The sequence below is a fragment of the Maniola hyperantus genome, chromosome 20 (genome assembly GCF_902806685.2).
Source record: "Maniola hyperantus chromosome 20, iAphHyp1.2, whole genome shotgun sequence".
Taxonomy (NCBI): domain Eukaryota; kingdom Metazoa; phylum Arthropoda; class Insecta; order Lepidoptera; family Nymphalidae; genus Maniola; species Maniola hyperantus.
This window is the reverse complement of record NC_048555.1, coordinates 3,126,272-3,146,710: the sequence shown is the minus strand read 5'-3', so window position 1 is coordinate 3,146,710 and position 20,439 is coordinate 3,126,272. Positions and strand designations below refer to the sequence as shown.

The window sequence follows — 20,439 nt, the reverse complement described above, 5'->3', positions numbered from 1 at the left end:
TCAAATAGATGAATATATGTATGTTCATATATTCATAATATATGAACATAATATTTGATGTCGTGACTTCGTCCACGTTGATTTAGATTCTCATAAATCCTGTAGGAAATCTTTGTTTTTCCGGGGTAAAAAGTAGCGTGTCACTCTCCAGGTTTTCAACTCTATACCTATTCATATACAAAACCAGGTCAATCCGTTGCTCCGTTTCAGCGTGATTGAAGGCAGACCTACAAACAAACACACTTTCGCAATTATAATATGGGTAGTGATTACTTGAAAATAATTAATAAAATTTTGGTGGCAGCGGCCATTTTCTTTTTTTCAATTTCTCTACTAAATTATCTTATCGAAATAGAATATACCATATGGGAACGGGAACTGATCTATTAACCGTGGTGGTATTCAACGCGAGTGTTTTAACCGGTAAATAATGATCGTATCAAAGACAGTAGGCGCTGATTGGATGCAGATAAAACGCTAGATAAAGCCTATTTTATTAACTAATAACAGGCAATCGTAGTAAGGTCTAACGGTATTAGTAAGTCCGCTTTCTTCTTTCTAATTAAATGTTGATTGCATCGATGAGAGAGATTTGAATTTTGTAAACAATAAAGACTTTTAGATTGAAAAGTATAGATAGATAAAGTGAGTTTACGACATCCATAAATTTCATAAGTTAACCCAAATAATTGAAAAGAGTTTAATACGAAGACGCAATGGGAAAGCTTTCATAATCACACTAATATTATAAAGGCGAAAAAGTGTGTGTATGTGTGTGTATGTTTGTTACTCTTGGATTTGTCTGAAATTTAGAATAGAGATAGATTATACCCTGGATTAACACATAAGCTACTTTTTATCCCGGAAAATCAAAGAGTTGGCATGGGATTTTGAAACCCTAAATCCACACGGACGAAGTCGCAGGCGTCAGCTAGTACCTTATCATAATATAATAATTAATAATGAACAGGATATGAATGAAGTTGAGGTGGTTTCAGAAACAACAAGTGGTGGTGATACCTACTTAATCAAGTTATTCTATTCAGCATTTTTACATTAAACTAAATAGATGGGTCTAGATAAAACATGGCATCATCATCACGACCAACCCATCGCCGGCTCACTACAGAGCACGGGTCTCTTCTCAGAGTGAGAAGAGTTTTGGCCATAGTCTACCACGATGATGTGCGGATTGGTAGACTTCACATACCTTTTGAGAACATTATGGAGGACTCTCAGGCATGCAGGTTTCCTCACGATGGTTTCCTCCACCGTTCAAGCAAGTATCATTACCTACCCTTATTATAAATTCGAAAGTGTGTTTGTTTGTTGGTTTGTCCTTCAATCACGTCGCAACGGTGCAACGGATTGACGTAATTTTTGACATGGGTATAGATAAAGACCTGGAGAGTGACATAGGCTACTTTTTATCCCGGAAAAATCAATGAGTTCCCACGGGATTTATTTTTTACTTGCAGATGTAAAAAACCTAATTCCACGCGGACGAAGTCGCGGGCATCAGCTAGTATTTAATAAAACGCACATAACTCCAAAAAGTTAGAGGTGCGTGCCCGGGGTCGAACCCCCGACCTCCGATTAGAAGGCGGACCTCCTAACCACTAGGCACGATAAAACATGTGCTAATACTATTATTATATTATTACTTTGTTAAGATTTTGTGCTTAACAGAATTAGCATAAAATATTGTAAATCTTATGGCATACTATTGATTAATTTGTAGTAGGAGACAATGATAAATGGCTCAATCAATTTGAATAATATTCATGGAAATTGACTGAGCTAAGAGATTGCCTAGCGACCCAATACCTCTATCTAATATAGAAGTTAGAAACTTAGGTATATTATTACCCACTCGTTCGAGTATGAGGAGGTTAACGACGACAGGTCGTCAGTTTATAGTGTAGTTTATATTTTGTTAGCAACTTTTACGAAATGTGTGAGAGTAAATAAATTCTTGAACGTTTTCAGCCCACGTGCGAACAGCAAATGTATACAAAAGGTTAGAGCCATTAGTTGATAAGCGCAAGGTGACAACTAATGCTTAGTTCACTCTGTGATGTTGGACCGAACTCGACCAACAGCAATTTTTAGGGTACCTCAAAAGGAAAAAGGAACCCTTATTGTCTGTGTCGTGTCAGTCAAAAAACCTTTACGGTTACTTCCTATTGACGTAGAATCATGAAATTTCGTAGGTAAGTAGGTCTTAAAGTACAAGTAACTTGTGGTTACATCACAAAAAAAATTAAAAGGTTAATGAACAAATATATTTAGTATTTTCTTTTTAAGATAACTATATCAAGTAGGGCTATATAAAAGGGCTTTACCTGTACCTTCTAAAAGAGATTTTTATTTATTTTTATGCATAGGTAAATAGTTTTTGATTTATCGTGCAAAATGTAGAAAAATATACCCGAGTACGTAACCCTCGGTACGCGAGTCTGACTCGCACATTTTCTATCAGTTTCCATGAAAAACAACACACGTTCCTCTTCGACGTGAATAGACAGAAGACAATCTTAAAAGCTTATACTTAGAAATAAAAATCTACATATAAGAGATCACTCCTAACCACTGAGATAACACTATCCATATTATAAATGCGAAAGTGTGTTTGTTTGTTGGTTGTTTCTTCAATCACGTCGCAACGGGGCAATGACAAGACGTGATTTTTTGTATAGTTTAAAAACCTGCCCCCGATTGTCTAAGAAAAACGTATTCATCGTTGTCGTAATCGTCAACAAATTCTGCCCTTTGATTGGTTGATTCGCTGTTTACATTTTTTCACAGCCAATCAAAGGGCAGAATTTGTTGACGATTACGATAACGATGAAATCGTTATTCTTACACAATTGGGGGGCTGGAGAGCGACATTGGCTACTTTTTATCCTGGAAAATGAAAAAACTATAGGTAAATCCACACGACGTACGAAGTCGCGGGCATCAGCTAGTTAAATACTAATTCTAACTCAATGGTCCTAATTGATAAGCGTTGACAAGTAATGGCTGACCAAACACAGCGGGCTGACTATTGACGGACGATCAACGGTCTTCGCACCTTGACTCTGTAGTCTGTAGGTAGTAGGTACATATGGGTTGAGGAAGAAATTACCAACTAAGTAGGTACCTACTTATTGAAAGTAGGAAATGTTTATTTTGGTTAGGCTTACGCCTATGAAGTGTGTAAAATGTGAGTAATAATGACAAACGGCTAACATACATAAATGTAAAAGCCTGATAATAAAAGATTTAAAAAAAAATTACAAACCAATTATAGTCTACTTTCGTGTTAATGATGTTGATGTAAATAAACATCGATAAAAATATATCCGTGTGGATTTCGGTTTTAAAAATCTCGTAGGTAGGAACTCTTCGATTTTCCGGGACAAAAAAAAGCTTACATGTTCGTAGTCAATGATTAGGATTAGGAAGCCAACTGTAACTCAGTAGTTGACCGGCGATAAGTAGAGATGATGAAAGAAGAGACTTACCGTGAATACAGGGAGGCCGATGCCAATGATGTAGAGCATCAAGTTGGTGACAGTGGATTCTTTGTAGGGGTGCTTGAGAGACTCATCGTCACAGAAGAAGCCGCGCTTGTACGGCGTCCCCCACAGGTAATACACTAGGATGAGGAAGCCAACTGTAACAATAGAAAGGTCTGATTATTCTAACAGTAGGTAGCATGTTATGTAGTAGGTAGGTACCTACGATTTCAATTTATAGCATAAGAACTAGCCAGACATGCGTTGTCATGCAACTGTATGCATGCAGGATATGCATGATTAAATAAAATTAGAGGTCTAGTAGAGTCCGGCAATTTGCTAAGATAGAATTGTATCAGAGAATTACGTAACTGCAAATTTTATTTTATATCCGTCAATTAGATTTTTAATCGAAAAAGATGAAGTCAGAGGACAGGGTTTTGTAATGAAGAAACACATAAGTATATACTTGTAATTAAATAAAGTGCGGAAGGATCTGGGAACCCACCGCATCATTATCCCAAGAGAACTGCTACAATGGTAGGAGTTCTCTTGGGATAATGATGCGGTGGGTGCGGTGGTTGATGGGGTGGGGTGATTAACAGAAAGGAGTCACGACCCTCAGCAATGAGGAATAACTACTATAAAGAAGAATTAAGTAAAAGTGTAAAAGTCTAATTTCTAAATTCAGAACCGAAACGAAACTGACGATGAGCCTTATCAGCCAAAAGCAAAGCGATACTAATTTGAGAAGCAAATAAATTCTAACGGAGTTTAAAAATAACGGGCAAAAAATCAAAAGAAACAAGTCATTATCTGTCTCTAAAAAACTTTAATGAAAGAAGAACAGTAAACTATTAAAAGAAGTGAAGAAAATATAGTTAAAAATCTAATATACAACCATAATAAATCACGTCCTCAATCGTTCTATATTTGGAAGAAACGATTAAAATCAACTGCAAGGCATCAGAGGGGAATTTAAATTGGTGTGGACTGATCCCATTCTTACGGAGTTCACTATTGTTTCGATTGTTGCTTCTACAAACACTTCGGGGGACAGACAAAAAACATCAGGTACTGGATGCACCGTTGCGGGATTAGATAAACTAGAATCGGCTACCAAAATATGCCACACTTTTTATTCATGTCATTTCGAGCCCGAAGGAGCTTAGTAAAGGCTACAATAATATTTATATGTTGACTAGCTGCCCCGCCTCATCAGCTAGAGAAATTTCCGAAAAATGCTGAAATACTTCTTTATTTTTGAGGTCCAAATACCAATTGTCATAGATATTTAAATTTAAAATTACGGACTTCTATATAATACAAACGTTCACCCCCTATTTAGTTAACACATTAATTAACGCCTACGTCATAAAATGAACCTACTGTTTCAAAGCACTGTAGGTACCTACTGTCAAAATTTCAAGTTTCTAAGTCCAGTGGTTGTGCGTTGATAGATCTTAATATTTCATCTCATCTCAATCATCTTTACTTGCTATAAATATTGAGTCATGATTTTGTATGTCTTTGATATTTTGTGTGATAAAATACTTTGAAAACCTTATATAATCTTTCTGATCAAATAAAACTATAGGTACGTGTTTAAAATCAACTGGCTTTCAAAGTTCGATATTTTAATTAATATTGAAATGAGAACCAAACTTTCTTTGTATGGAATGCACTGGGGAGCGTGCTAGGGTTACTTCTCTTAATGAACATTTCATCTTGAAATAACAAGTATTCTATGCCACTTCCAGTGAACCATACAAAACCATAGATCGTAAGGCAATCCCCTTTGTTATTGATCCCAGTTAAAAATAACAAACACAACATTACCCTTAGGAGTTAGGAGCGATGGGTGGAGGGCTGAAGCTTTTACGGCAAGCTGTTAATAGTTATTGAATATTGGTTTCACTGTCGCCGCAAAAGGACTTATGTTTACCATAACAATCGTTAGAAGTACATACCTACCTACTAAATACCAATATACAAACAAAAGCTTTATTCTTTTACTAGCTTATAATGAATTTTAAAAGTTGAATTTTAAAAATCCTTTCTTAGCGGCCGTCTACGTCATCATAGCTATCTGCACGCAAAATTCCAGCATGATCCGTCCAATAGTTTGAGCTGTGCGTTGATAGATCAGTCAGTCAGTCAGTCAGTCAGTCGCCTTTCCTTTTATATATTTAGATACAAGATACATATCTATACATAGTGGCGCGCACAAGTTTTGAAGCCAGGGTAGGTATTCAGGTAATTCGACTGTAGTACGGAACGGAACCCTCGGTGCGCGAGCCTGACTCGCACTTGGCCGGTTTTTTTGAATTGTTAACACATTGAGTATTGCCAGTCGTGTAGCGTTCTTAAAATTTATAAATAGGAATGATTTCATCATCAAAAAAATTGTTTTATATTTTAATCTGACCATACAGCCATAACCATGCAACTATCGATTCCTAGTTCTATGGGGATAATAATCGATAATCGAATAAGTGCATTAACGATTATACGCTACCTCATCCCTAACTGTGAGCTGTCAAAATCACCATCCTATATTAGACAAGGTATAGGTACATACAGTTCATGAATCATAGAGTCGCCTACGTATTGGGACAACGACCTCTTAATTTTACATCACGCGAGATAAATTACACGGTGTGGTCTAATCTACCTACATATTATTACGACAAACGCGTGGCTAAAGTGATTTTATACAGGAACTCACTGAAACACTATAATGGGTTTATTTTAATGTAGATAACGGGTATTTATCACGATTAATTTGATGTTTTTATTTGTCGATATTTCAACCCAATTAGACTGGGGGCACACGATCCGTTGCGGCGCCGCACCGCAAAGATTTCACCGTATCAGCAGGCACACGAGCGGTGCGGCTCCGTAACGTTGTTATGTCGCAGTGCCGCCGTAGCAGCGTTGGACAGTATATTATGTTAATAAAAACAACGGAGCGGTGCCGCTCCGACGTCGCAACGCATTTACCCTCCCCGCCTCGTCTCGGTGGTTGCAAGTCCGGTGCAGCGCCGGAGCGCATCGTGTGACATGCCACAGATATTTCTATGTAAGACGAGCGACGCAGCGACACCGTTCCGGCGCCGCACCGCCGCAACGCATCGTGTGCCCTCGCTCTTACACGGGTCGTGGTCACGACGGGACTGCGGTGCTGTGAGAGATGAAGTTCGAGCTGTCATGGGCAGTAGCGAACTTACCCTCTTTCATCACACACACAATTAAAAACATCAAATTAATCGTGATTTATGGACCCGTTGTCTACATTAAATGTCGTTAAACCACGAAATAAGCTTAAAATCATTAGTCTATAATGTGTAGTGTTAAGTTGTTTGCATTGGTAGGTACCTATTGCACATTTCGTGTCAGGTCGTACTAGGTCGCAGAGATAAACATAGCAAGTAGGTACGCAACAAATCGAGATGGCAATCGGGGAGGGAACGCCAAGCACACCCGCCCAGCCCCCGCGCTAACCCGGGGCGGGCGAGCGCGGGTGGTGTGCAAGTGTGCGGGGCGCCCCCCCCCCCCCCCCCCCCCCCCGCCTCATACCCCGATGGCCATCTCGACCTGTCCCTACGTTTGTTTGGAGCGCACTTAGAATACGAATAAACCCCTCGTGATAAAAGAGCAACAAGCTTATCAAATTATTAAAATCCCATAAACCCTAAACGTAGATCGATAGAAATCATTATCCAAACATTCCTTATCAACAACTTAGACAAGGAATTTATAACTTGAAAGGTGTAAAAGCTGATAAGGCTTGCAGATAACGCTAGATTTAAAACCACAACAAACACGAAGGTATTCTAAAGTACGACCTTCGATAAGCTACCTTAGAAAAATAAGCTTAAGATTCAAAATCCAACAGCAGATTTGATAGATAGAGGCATATTGTGTAATGCTTAAATTTCAGTAGTTGCCAAAGTAAGGTCAACGACTCTACATTTGTATGAAAATATTATAGTAGGTACTTTTAGGGTTCCGTACCTCAAAAGGAAAAAACGGAACCCTTATAGGATCACTTTGTTGTCTGTCGGTCTGTCAAGAAACCTACAGGGTACTTCCCGTCGACCTAGAATGATGAAATTTCGCAGATAGGTAGGTCTTATAGCAGACATTCGGGGAAAAATCTGAAAAACCGTGAATTTGTGGTTACATCACACAAAAAAAATTAAATTGGGTCATGAACTAATAATTAGTAATCAATTTTCGAAGTAAGATAACTATATCAAGTGGGGTATCATATGAAAGGTATTCACATGTACATTCTAAAACAGATTTTTATTTATTTTTATGCATCATAGTTTTTGTATTATCGTGCAAAATGTCGAAAAAATTCGACTGTAGTACAGAACCCTCGTTGCGCGAGCCTGATTCACACTTGGCCGGTTTTTTTTATTTTTAGTGTTGACTGGTTTTCGCTGACTTTTGGAAAAGGTAGTGGGCGAAAATAACGTCATTTATAATCATGTGTGACAATGGACCAAGGTTTTGTTTTTTCCGCAACATGCTTGCGTGGGCCGCACTCGCATTTAAATGTTAAGTATAGTACGCAACAGGTCGTGATGGCAATCGAGGTGAGAACGTTCCGCACACCCGCCGCGCTAACCTAGTGCGGGCGAGCGCGAATGCTGTGCGGGTGTGCGGGGCGTCCCGACTGAATCATAAAGGCACACACAACTAACGACAGAAACTTACAATGTTCGGTTAATATTTTGAAAAATTCTCGATTATGATAGGTCGACTGAAGTGACTGAACAACGACGAGATCCACTAAATGAAATTATTAAGATCGTCATTCTATTCATAACACCACCTGTGTTTAATTAAACTTGGATACTTACCTACTTATGGGATATGTATGTCGGAGAACAGGAGGATGGCTGATAATTATTATTCATCTTTAGCCGACATCAGAAGGTAGTAATTAATAAGTAGGTACTTTAATCCATGTTCTTTACAAATAGTTCTCAGTAACGTATCGCACATGGAAACCATCAACGTAACACAACCAGATCACCCTAACCTAACCCTACCTATGGTCGCCTCCAACCACCCCTCACAGCGACCCCTCACCTCACTCTAAACTAGCTAACCTAAGCTAAACACTACATCGTGTGATTAGGGCGCAATTGCTATTGCAACCTCTCAATCAAGTCACGACCTACTCCGTTATCTAATCATCTCAAGGTAATCAATCACAACTTCATGAACGCTCTTAAAAGGATCATTGCATCGACTCTCTTACGATCTAAACCAGATCTTATAATTGACTTCTCATTACTAATTCAGAATATCGCAATAGCTCTACCTTCTCCACTCTGTGCACATCTGCATACAGAACACCATAGCATCGTGCGCCACACGCGCCACGACTACTATCCACCCAAATAAGCGATCACAACAGAAACCAGGTAGAATGTAAGCTATTCGATCTCATGGGCAACTCATTGTCTAATCCATTTCAACATTACACGAGAGTCATCAATGATTCTTTACCAACCGGGTTATACGATTCTAAAGCGGGTACTATCAAAGTTAACTTCAAGTTACTATCGCACTAAACTATCACTTCAAACTAATCATTATCTCAACTGCCGGTATATCTCCAATTACACTCTAAATCACTAGCGTCTGCAGAAATAACCTTAACGGATGTCCTTATAATAATCTATCCACTGAGCCAAACGTTAACTCACGAATTACTCTAATATTCACCAATAATTAGTATTCCATATTCGTCAAACAACTAAGCGAACATTATTAATAGTGCTTTGCAGACAAAGTCACCGGATGGCACTAGATGTTACGATTTAACACAATGTACATTAGCATCGAACAATTACTGTTCTAACTATATCACAATCACCGAATTAAATATCACGATTAAGAAACTACCTACCTATCTCAAAGAATAATAATTAGCTAAGCTATAATCTGATAGTTAATTAATTTAATGCGAGAGAAAATTGTGAACCACAACAAATGCGTGCGTGTCAAAGTCCAACTCTGACAACTAAAATAAAGATGGCTACCTTCCGTAGAGTAAAGCTCATACGTTTCTTTTCACGGTGTCTACAGACAGTAAGAACTCTTTCAATATCGACCCTCCAATACGGCCATTCTGACATGCGACCGTCCTCGGGCGCTAGTATGTATCAAGCACAAACATTTTATAAACGTCAGAACATCCGCTCGTTCATCCTGACAATCAGCACAAGCACACAAACCACATATTCTAAAGCATGCATATCACAACCATTACAAATAAAACAAGCATGACACAACCAAAGCATAGCCCAACTTTATCCATAGTAGCAACTTCTAAAACACACTGCACCATTTGCCATAATAGACTCACCGCTCATAATTATGTCTCATAAAACCCGAACTCCAGCAGTACCCCGCTACTGATCCTATCACCTGTTCCAAACACCCACCACACTATACACCAAGCTAACTCCCCTCAGCTGAAACGGCCACGCCGCCGTCCATCCATTATCGGAACAGCCACCTCGCCGTTTATCATCTAAATGGCCACCTCGCCTTTTAGACAACTCCCTTTTTTTCAAAACAGCCACCTCGCCGTTTATCATCTAAATGGCCACCTCGCCTTTTAGACAACCCCTTTTTTTTCAAAACAGCCACCTCGCCGTTTATCATCTAAATGGCCACCTCGCCGTTTAGACAACCCATTTTTATAAATCAAATATTCTTTAACGTCGCAATAGCACTTTTCCAAAAGCAATTCACTAAGCTCTTCCTTATACACATCCAAACTCATCCTTTGATGTCAATCGGCAGCTTATTGTTCATTTTTTTTTTACAGCCATAGCGCAAACGCTTTTCATGCATGTACCACTGTGACATTCTGAAATGCATAGCTCGTGCGTGCATCCAACCGACCCACTCATCTTTACCTCATAATCTCGTTGGAAATATTTTTGACATCTCCTAATAAATACGCCCATATCCTCTATGCTCATACATCACAGTGGAAGGACCCCCCACGCATACACAAATTCGTCCAATTCAGCACACACACCTAATGTGCACCCTCAAATTAGAGTTCCTGTCGCAAATTATTTCCAAAAACTTTAACTCATCAACCCTCTCCATCGTCGCATGATCATGAACTGCATCATTTTAGTTTTATTTAAGCGCACTTCCAAGTCATTATTACTAATTCAATTAATTATCCTCCAAAGCGCCGTTCAATTCCCATTCCTACATTCCTTCAACATTATTCTATCATCTGCAAACAATACACAACGAACAATGGTCGCTATCGTAATGTGCGAAAATGCGAATTTAAAAACCTCCTCCGTTTTTGAAGTCAGTTCAAACGGAAGGATTCTAATACACCACACATACCATACACTCTGAGGTACCCCCCGCTTATCACATTCCAGTGGAAATTCGTACACCCTTTGGTATTATTTTTCATTCTAGCAATCCCAGCGCACATTTTCAGTCCATTCAAATACGACTCTATCCATTCATAAGCTCTTCTTGCAACACCATATCCATCTAATTTATCCAATAATATTTTATGATTCACAAAGTCAAAAGCCTTAGTCACATCCAGAAAAATAATAGCAATAGGTACCCTGTCATTCAGGCTATCATTATCTATTCCACTTAAACAGAAACAATCCTCGACAGTGGAGCTGTCATTGCAAAAACCAAATCGTTCATCCACGAGCACACCATTGGCATCGAATTTTTTTTTTTGAGACGTTTCACCATTACCTTTCCAATCATTCCCGCTAATATTGGCACCAATGTTATAGGACTGTATAATTTATAATACTTTAGTATAAATAATATGACAATAAAATAGCCTGCATCAAGTGTATAGAAAATATAAATATAATTTAATAATCACAAATCACAAGATGACTTTTTCTAACCAAGACTAATGACACGGACCTCTTGTATCAAGATTGACACAGACTATGTATACTCATAACATCTCCCTTTTTCATTTTGTTTTGTTTTTTAAAACATTAACTTAACTTATGAAGACATTAGGACCAACACAATGTGTGACAATTTTATAAAAATTATTTACATACTGACATTTGACATAACATTTTAACTTATAGACTGACAGTGGTACAACTATAGTTTGAAAACTTAAAATCTACTTTCACAAATTATCCTTAATCATAGCAATCTTGAAATCTAACTGGGGGTTTGACCTGTCTACCACTTATTGTTGTCTTTATTCCCTTATCTTTACTTTCTTTACAATCTTCCATTCTCATTTCCTTCTTTGGACTGACATGTTTATTACTGACTGGACTTTCTACTTTGTTTTCATGAATTGTATCCTTAGTTGGACTTGAAGAATGCGAAGATAGCAAGTGCTGGCGATTTCTTCTGTATGTAGACCCATCTGGAGCTTCAACTATAAATGATCTAGGTTGCTCACATTCCTTGACAATTTTTCCCGGTTGCCATTTTGACTCTGGTGACTTTTTAAACATAATTTTATCTCCTTTGTTGACATTAGGCAATTTTTTTGACTTTTTATCATAATAAAACTTTTGTTTATAATTATTCTGTTGTTTTATTTTCTTATATATCCTATGACTCATTACTTTAGGTTCAAGGTGTTTTACAACAGTAGGTATAAGTGTTCTGAGACGACGGGACATCAGTAACTCAGATGGAGACGGTAGGTTGTTTCTAGGTGTAGTTCTGTATTGCAATAATGCAAGATATGGATCATCACCTGACTCTGCACATTTAGTAAGTATGCGTTTTACAATTTTTACTCCAGACTCCACTAATCCATTAGAACGAGGCAGGTATGGACTAGATGTGGTATGAGTTATATTCCATGACTCTAAGAACTGTTTGAATTCCTGGGAATTATAAGGCGGACCGTTATCCGTGTTCGCAAATACAGGAATTCCGTGGCGACTGAATATAGGTTTCAGCGCATTTATCAGAGCTTTGGCTCCCGTTGAACTGACATTAGCAATTTCAATATAATTTGAATAATAATCTTCAACGACAAGTATAGTTTGATTTTTGAATTTTAAATAATCCATGCCCACTTTTTCCCAAGGAAAAGAACAAATTTTATGTGACATAAGAGGTTCAGGCGGATTAGCATTCCTGTGTGATAGACATATTTCACAATTTTCCACACACTGTTGTATATCATGTGACATTAAAGGCCAATATACAACTCCTCTGGCAAAATTCTTTGATTTTTCGATGCCTTGATGACCACTGTGTATTATTTTCAAAATTTCTGACCTTAATTTTGTAGGTATTATAAGACTGTTACCTTTTAATAATAAATTACCGACAGCATGGACTTCATGACGACAATTCCAATAGGGTAGGACTAGTTTATTGACTTCTGACTTTCTATCAGGCCATCCTTTCTGATAGTATTTTTTCAGTAGCTGCAAACATTCATCATTTTCCGTAGCCTCGACAAGCCACTGAAGACGTTCTTCTGAAATAGGTAAGTTTTTTACTAGCATATTGACATGAACCATGACATCTTCATCCAACTCATCTTCACTACACTCAGGTAAAGCTGCACGTGATAAAGAATCGGCAATATACATTTTAGTGCCAGGTTTGTATTCAACCTTTAGGTCGTAGGACTGTAATCTCAGCATTAACCTCTGCAGACGTGTTGGGACTTCAGCTAAAGGCTTTTTAAATAAAGTAATTAATGGACGATGATCTGTTTCTACTGTGACTATTTTACCATAAAGATATTGATGAAATCGAATACATCCAAAGACAATGGCATATAGTTCTTTTTCAATTTGTGCCATGTTCTTCTGACTTGACGTTAATGTTTTAGAAGCATAACAAATTGGATGATTATCTTGAAGCAAGACTGCACCAACTGCTGACTGACTTGAATCGACTGACAAGACTACTGACTTTTTGACATTATAGTGTGATAAGACTGGCGCTTGACAAATAATATTTTTTAGACGTGTAAATGTAGCTTCATGACTCTCATTCCATGACCATTCGCTTGACTTTTTTAATAATAGACGTAGAGGTTCAGTTTCCTCTGCCAAATTCTTAATAAATCCTCCCAGATAATTTAAAATTCCTAGAAATCTTTGTAGATCCTTGAGACAGACAGGCGACGGCATATCTTTGATAGCCCTGACTTTATCTGGGTCGGGGGACACTCCATTTTTTGAAAATATATGTCCTAAATATTTCACTTGTGTATGACCAAATTTACACTTACTTTTATTAAACTTTAGGTTGACTTCTTGAGCTTTTTTAAACACTCTTTGTAGATTTTCATCATGTTCTTGACGATCCTTGCCATAGACTAAAATATCATCAGCATACACCATGACTCCAGGTAGTACACCAAATGTTTCTGTCATAATTCTATGAAATATTTCAGGGGCACAGTTGATACCAAAAGGTAATCTCTTAAACCTGTACCGGCCAAATGGGGTGTTGAATGTACACAACATTGAACTTTCTAAATCAAGACAGATAACCCAAAATCCACTGCTAGCATCCAGCGTAGAAAAATATGATGCTCCATGTAGCTTGGATCGCACAATATCAATAGTAGGTATTGGATAATGTGATCTACATATCGCTTCGTTCAAATTTCTTGGGTCAAGACAGACTCTAAGTTGACCATTTTTCTTTTCGACTAAAATAAGTGAACTCACCCATGACGTTGGCTCGGTAACCTTGGTGATGACATCCAGACTTTCCATATGGTCCAATTCCTTCTTCAGTCTATCATGTAATGAGAATGGAACTTTCCGTGGTGGATCAATTTTGGGACGGACATCTTTATTGACAGTAATGTGACACTCACCAGGTAGACAGCCCAATCCATCGAATACAGATTTATACTTAGACAAAAGACTCTGTAAATCATTATTATTATTAATATAATATGACTGTAAATGTGACTGAACATGACAATTATTTTTATAATGTGACTGTGACTGACAATTATTATTGTTAACTTGACAATTATGAGACTCGGACAGAGTTTGACTATCACTTGTGACTGGATTTGACTCATAGTTCTGACATACACTTTGACAATGACTTGTGACTGGGTTTGACTCATAATTCTGACATACACTTTGACAATCATCTGACTTGGCTATATTAAAGACTCTTTTAATAAGACCTAACTCTGTACATGTACTTTTACCAATGACAGTTGGAGACGACACATTTGCTATAATAAAATTAATTGTTTTTGACTGAGATTGACTATTTATATGATAGGTACATTCAAGCTTTTGTTGACCTAATATTGGAATACTATTTCCACAATAAGACGTTACTTTGGCATGACAAGGTGACAAATTCTCAATGACATTTAATGACTGAAACAAATTATATGACATGACATTAGCATCACTTCCTGTATCTAAAATACACTGTACATTTATGTTATTAATTAAAAAATTAACACTCCAATCTGCATTTGTAGATAGACTTGAATTTAAATGCCCGACAAATAAACAGTTTGACTCATTACCTTCATATGTATCATTATCCTCTTGTTGTACATATTTCACTTGTTTAGACTTACAAAATGCTGCATAATGACCTAAAAATGAACACTTTTTGCACCTTGCATTGCGCGCTGGACATTTAAATCGATGAACTTGTCCACACCGAGTACATATATTCCTATTTTGAGACTGTGATCTATTTCTTGACTGAGCCATTGTTCTTGACTGCGACCTTGCTCTTGACTGTGACATAGACTGACTGAGTGACTGACGTTGGAAGAACACATTAGTAGATTCCTTGAATTCGGCTGCATGAGACTTTGCTGACACTATAGTTTTTGACAGATTCCTTGCCCGTTCTAGGGTCAAATCCTCTTCGAGTAAAAGTTTTTCCCGAACATGTTGATAATTTTCATGCATGTTAGTGATATAAATATCCTTTATCATTCTTTCTTGTAAACTCTCGAATTCGCAGGACTTACTTTTGTTTATTAAACGTGTTAAGAAGTCTTCCAGACTTTCACCTACATTTTGTTTTGTTGTAAAAAACTTGTAGCATTCATAGGTTATGTTTCTTTTCGGCACAAAATATTCTTCAAATTTCTTTATTAGTTGACTGTACGTAATTTCTTCTATGTCTAGACTGAAAGTGTTGAATATTTCCAGGCATTCACTGCCTATAAAATGTAAAAATACTGCGACTTTTCTTGCATCAGATTCCTCGGAAAGGCCACTTGCCTTTAAAAATATGCCAAATGCTTGTTGCCACTTCTTCCAATTAACTGCACAATTGCCCTCCAGGCTCATAGGCTTAACGTTTCCGACTATATTGAGCCTTTTTGATGTGACTTCGGTGACATTTGTTTGTCCTTCGTGCTGTCTCTCAACTTTTGTGTCCGGCATGGTTTTTTCCACGACACTTCTGACACCATGTATAATTTATAATACTTTAGTATAAATAATATGACAATAAAATAGCCTGCATCAAGTGTATAGAAAATATAAATATAATTTAATAATCACAAATCACAAGATGACTTTTTCTAACCAAGACTAATGACACGGACCTCTTGTATCAAGATTGACACAGACTATGTATACTCATAACAAGGACGGTGCCACATCAATCGCCTTTTTTTTGAACACGGGCTACAGGAATGGTAACTATAGAAATTTTTAAGTTGCTAGGGAAAACCCCTTATTCAAACGACTGATTCACTATGTCTGCAAATACACTGCATAGGCGAATAGCGCACTCTTCTACAGAGCCAGTCCTCATCTCATCTTAGCCCAGCTTCAGTGTCACTCGGTGACTCTATTATACCAAAAATCCCTTCAGTCAACCATACCGTTTTATTATTACAATTATCCACTTTCACCTTCTTAGAGGGTAAACACAGCACATAGAAAAGTTATACAACATCATGAAAGGAATCAAATGCCTCGCCGACGCTTTCCGAATATTCGAAAATGTAAGAGACAAGATAAATTTCATGAATAAAATTATTTCGTATTATCCCTGTTGTAGTCCCTCCCATATTAAGACCATGCAGACCTATATCGCACTTTTTTTTCAACCCTTACTGCCAATGCCCAAGTAGCATCATGATCTGAGAGTGCTAGATAGTCAATCTCAGCAGCTGAAAACATCAGACCACTAGCTATTAAATTAGTTGACAACCGTGCTGGGACATCACACTCCCAATGCTATAACCATTTAGTAAGGAAACCAAGTAGTTTGGAACCCTCGTAGCCTTAGCTCCAAGCTTACGCAATTCACCATCACCACCATACCACATAACTCCAACAACTGACAGTCAAAATTGTAAATTAACTTAACTTAACTATTTTGAATAAATGATTCGAGTTTGAGTTTAACTCCATTAAATCACGGCCACTTTCACCACTCCTTAGCGCATCTCTACACAAAATAATCCTTCTTTCTTTCTCTTTTTATTCAAAACACACAAAAGTAAATCAAGCTTTTCAAGAAAGACCACGTGTGGGTATTAAAATTGAAAACATGTCTTGCACAAATAAATTAAAAAAAAAAAAAAAATCTTGTAACTTTTTTTTTTTTTAAACAAAGCTAGTGTTGCAATGATTTTCAAAAATGTGGGCATAAATCGTGTATCCCACTTCTGATGTCGGAGAACAGGAGGATGGCTGATAATTATTATTCATCTTTAGCCGACATCAGAAGGTAGTAATTAATAAGTAGGTACTTTAATCCATGTTCTTTACAAATAGTTCTCAGTAACGTATCGCACATGGAAACCATCAACGTAACACAACCAGATCACCCTAACCTAACCCTACCTATGGTCGCCTCCAACCACCCCTCACAGCGACCCCTCACCTCACTCTAAACTAGCTAACCTAAGCTAAACACTACATCGTGTGATTAGGGCGCAATTGCTATTGCAACCTCTCAATCAAGTCACGACCTACTCCGTTATCTAATCATCTCAAGGTAATCAATCACAACTTCATGAACGCTCTTAAAAGGATCATTGCATCGACTCTCTTACGATCTAAACCAGATCTTATAATTGACTTCTCATTACTAATTCAGAATATCGCAATAGCTCTACCTTCTCCACTCTGTGCACATCTGCATACAGAACACCATAGCATCGTGCGCCACACGCGCCACGACTACTATCCACCCAAATAAGCGATCACAACAGAAACCAGGTAGAATGTAAGCTATTCGATCTCATGGGCAACTCATTGTCTAATCCATTTCAACATTACACGAGAGTCATCAATGATTCTTTACCAACCGGGTTATACGATTCTAAAGCGGGTACTATCAAAGTTAACTTCAAGTTACTATCGCACTAAACTATCACTTCAAACTAATCATTATCTCAACTGCCGGTATATCTCCAATTACACTCTAAATCACTAGCGTCTGCAGAAATAACCTTAACGGATGTCCTTATAATAATCTATCCACTGAGCCAAACGTTAACTCACGAATTACTCTAATATTCACCAATAATTAGTATTCCATATTCGTCAAACAACTAAGCGAACATTATTAATAGTGCTTTGCAGACAAAGTCACCGGATGGCACTAGATGTTACGATTTAACACAATGTACATTAGCATCGAACAATTACTGTTCTAACTATATCACAATCACCGAATTAAATATCACGATTAAGAAACTACCTACCTATCTCAAAGAATAATAATTAGCTAAGCTATAATCTGATAGTTAATTAATTTAATGCGAGAGAAAATTGTGAACCACAACAAATGCGTGCGTGTCAAAGTCCAACTCTGACAACTAAAATAAAGATGGCTACCTTCCGTAGAGTAAAGCTCATACGTTTCTTTTCACGGTGTCTACAGACAGTAAGAACTCTTTCAATATCGACCCTCCAATATGTATATATAGACTATTTAAATAGGTTTATTACTTGCAGATTGATAATAATAGGTATGTCATAATATCATCTAGAAAATCTACTAAAGGTACAACTCGAACTGCTGCGCTGGGATTTGATTTAATTATTAGGGCACTGATACCTACCTAGTACCTACCTACTGATGTCTTTGATTTAGGGGCACCTACCCACTTTAGCTCCTTGCGCTGAGACTACTGCACGTATGAAAGGATTTTCAGAAGGTCAGACGGAAAAGCTAGTCTGTACTAATATTTATAAAGGTAAAAGTTAGTGTCTGAGTTTTTGTCTCTGAGTTTAGTCCTCTGACTAAATAATGATCCGATACGATAAAAAAATAACAATAAGAATATTATTTTTACTGGGGACATAAACATAAACATTTTAACGAATAGTAGTAATAAAATACATACAGAGAATTACTTAAATCTAATGGCAACTCATGGACTGCGGCAAGCAGTCGACCAACCAACTCGGTTATACACATGCATCGATCACTTTATGATCAGAACACCAAACAAATCGCATACATTTATTTTTAACGAATTGACAGATCACTCTCCCATTTTACTAATAACGGAAGGTGCATCAAAGTTAAACCTAACATCTTTTCATAATAAACTAAAACTAAATTATGACGGTATAGGAGAAGACCTTAAAAAAGTAAATTGGGATGATTACTATATTATTAACGATACAAATGTGGCAGCTGACGTTCTATGTAAAACCGTAGAAGAAATAGTAGACCATAATAAAACAATAAAGCGTATTCCAAAAAAATATCAAATAATCAAACCATGGATTACAAAAGGAATGTTAAAGTCAATAAGGAAGCGCAACAAAATGTACCATAACCATAAACAACAACCTGATAACGCAGATTTAAAACAAATTTATTTAACTTATCGCAACAAATGTAACTACCTAATTAAAAAACTAAAAAATGAATACTACCGAACTAAATTTGATCTAAACTCACATAACACTAAAACTACATGGAATATCATAAAAGAATTAGGATACTATAACAAAAATAAAAGTATATCACAGGAACTATTAAATATAAAAGAATCACCACAACAATCACTAAATTTCGTAAACAGGTATTTTACAAGTATTGGGAGAGATCTGGCTAACATAGCTTATAATAAAATATCTCAACGTCAAAGCGGATCTTCACCCGATATAAATTCAACTCGGTCCTTTCTTCATTCATTTTCGTTTTTACCTACTGATTGCATTGAGGTTAAGAATATAATTCATTCGCTAAAAAATGGAGCTCCAGGTTTTGATAACATTACTACAATAATATTGAAAAAGTATTGGAACTACCTATTTGAACCTATCACTCATCTATGTAATTTATCATTAGTAACGGGAATATTTCCGAATATCCTTAAACAAGCCATCGTAACGCCGATACATAAAAGTGGAGACAAATCCCTACCCTCAAACTATAGACCGATCTCACTACTGTCAGCGATATCCAAAATTTTAGAAAAATTAGTCCATAAAAGAATGTTCTCATACCTAAATAAAAACAACATATTAGCTGACCACCAATTTGGATTTAGACCACAACGCTCAACAGAAGACGCAGTATTAAAAATTACATCTTTAATTACATCATACCTGGATAAAGGTGAAAAGTGTGTAGGTGTCTTCCTTGACCTTCAAAAAGCATTTGACACAGTATCAATACCTATTCTAATATCTTGCTTAGAAAAAATCGGAATACGTGGTATGCCACTACAATGGTTTACTAGCTATCTCTCAAATAGAGTGCAACGGGTACGTGTAGGAGAGCACCTAAGTGAACACTCAGTCTGTGACTTTGGCGTCCCTCAGGGCAGCACACTAGGTCCGTTACTCTTCTTAATCTACATTAACGAACTCTGCTTGAGTAGTATACCGAATGCAGATTTAATTATGTATGCAGACGATACTGTATTATTGTTCCATGATATCTCCTGGGACAGTGTACAAGTAGC

The 20,439-nt window shown here is 37.2% G+C and overlaps 4 protein-coding genes across 4 annotated transcripts in view; 2 read left to right on the top strand and 2 right to left on the bottom strand.

Annotated features, from left to right (window-relative positions):
- LOC117991552 (putative phosphatidate phosphatase) overlaps positions 1 to 20,439 on the bottom strand; it is a 362,451-nt gene that overhangs the window by 74,393 nt on the left and 267,619 nt on the right. The gene's annotated exons all lie outside the window — the stretch shown is intronic.
- The window catches only part of LOC117991780 (mitochondrial potassium channel ATP-binding subunit), a 325,288-nt gene that overhangs the window by 192,166 nt on the left and 112,683 nt on the right, over positions 1 to 20,439 (top strand). The gene's annotated exons all lie outside the window — the stretch shown is intronic.
- LOC117992053 (dystrophin-like) overlaps positions 1 to 20,439 on the top strand; it is a 248,937-nt gene that overhangs the window by 188,278 nt on the left and 40,220 nt on the right. The window lies entirely within an intron of this gene.
- LOC117991549 (putative phosphatidate phosphatase) overlaps positions 1 to 20,439 on the bottom strand; it is a 105,595-nt gene that overhangs the window by 60,011 nt on the left and 25,145 nt on the right. The window contains exon 2 of the mRNA XM_034979143.2: positions 3,510 to 3,661. Within this exon, the coding sequence (XP_034835034.1) occupies positions 3,510 to 3,661 (152 nt within the window). The remainder of the gene's footprint in view (positions 1 to 3,509; positions 3,662 to 20,439) is intronic.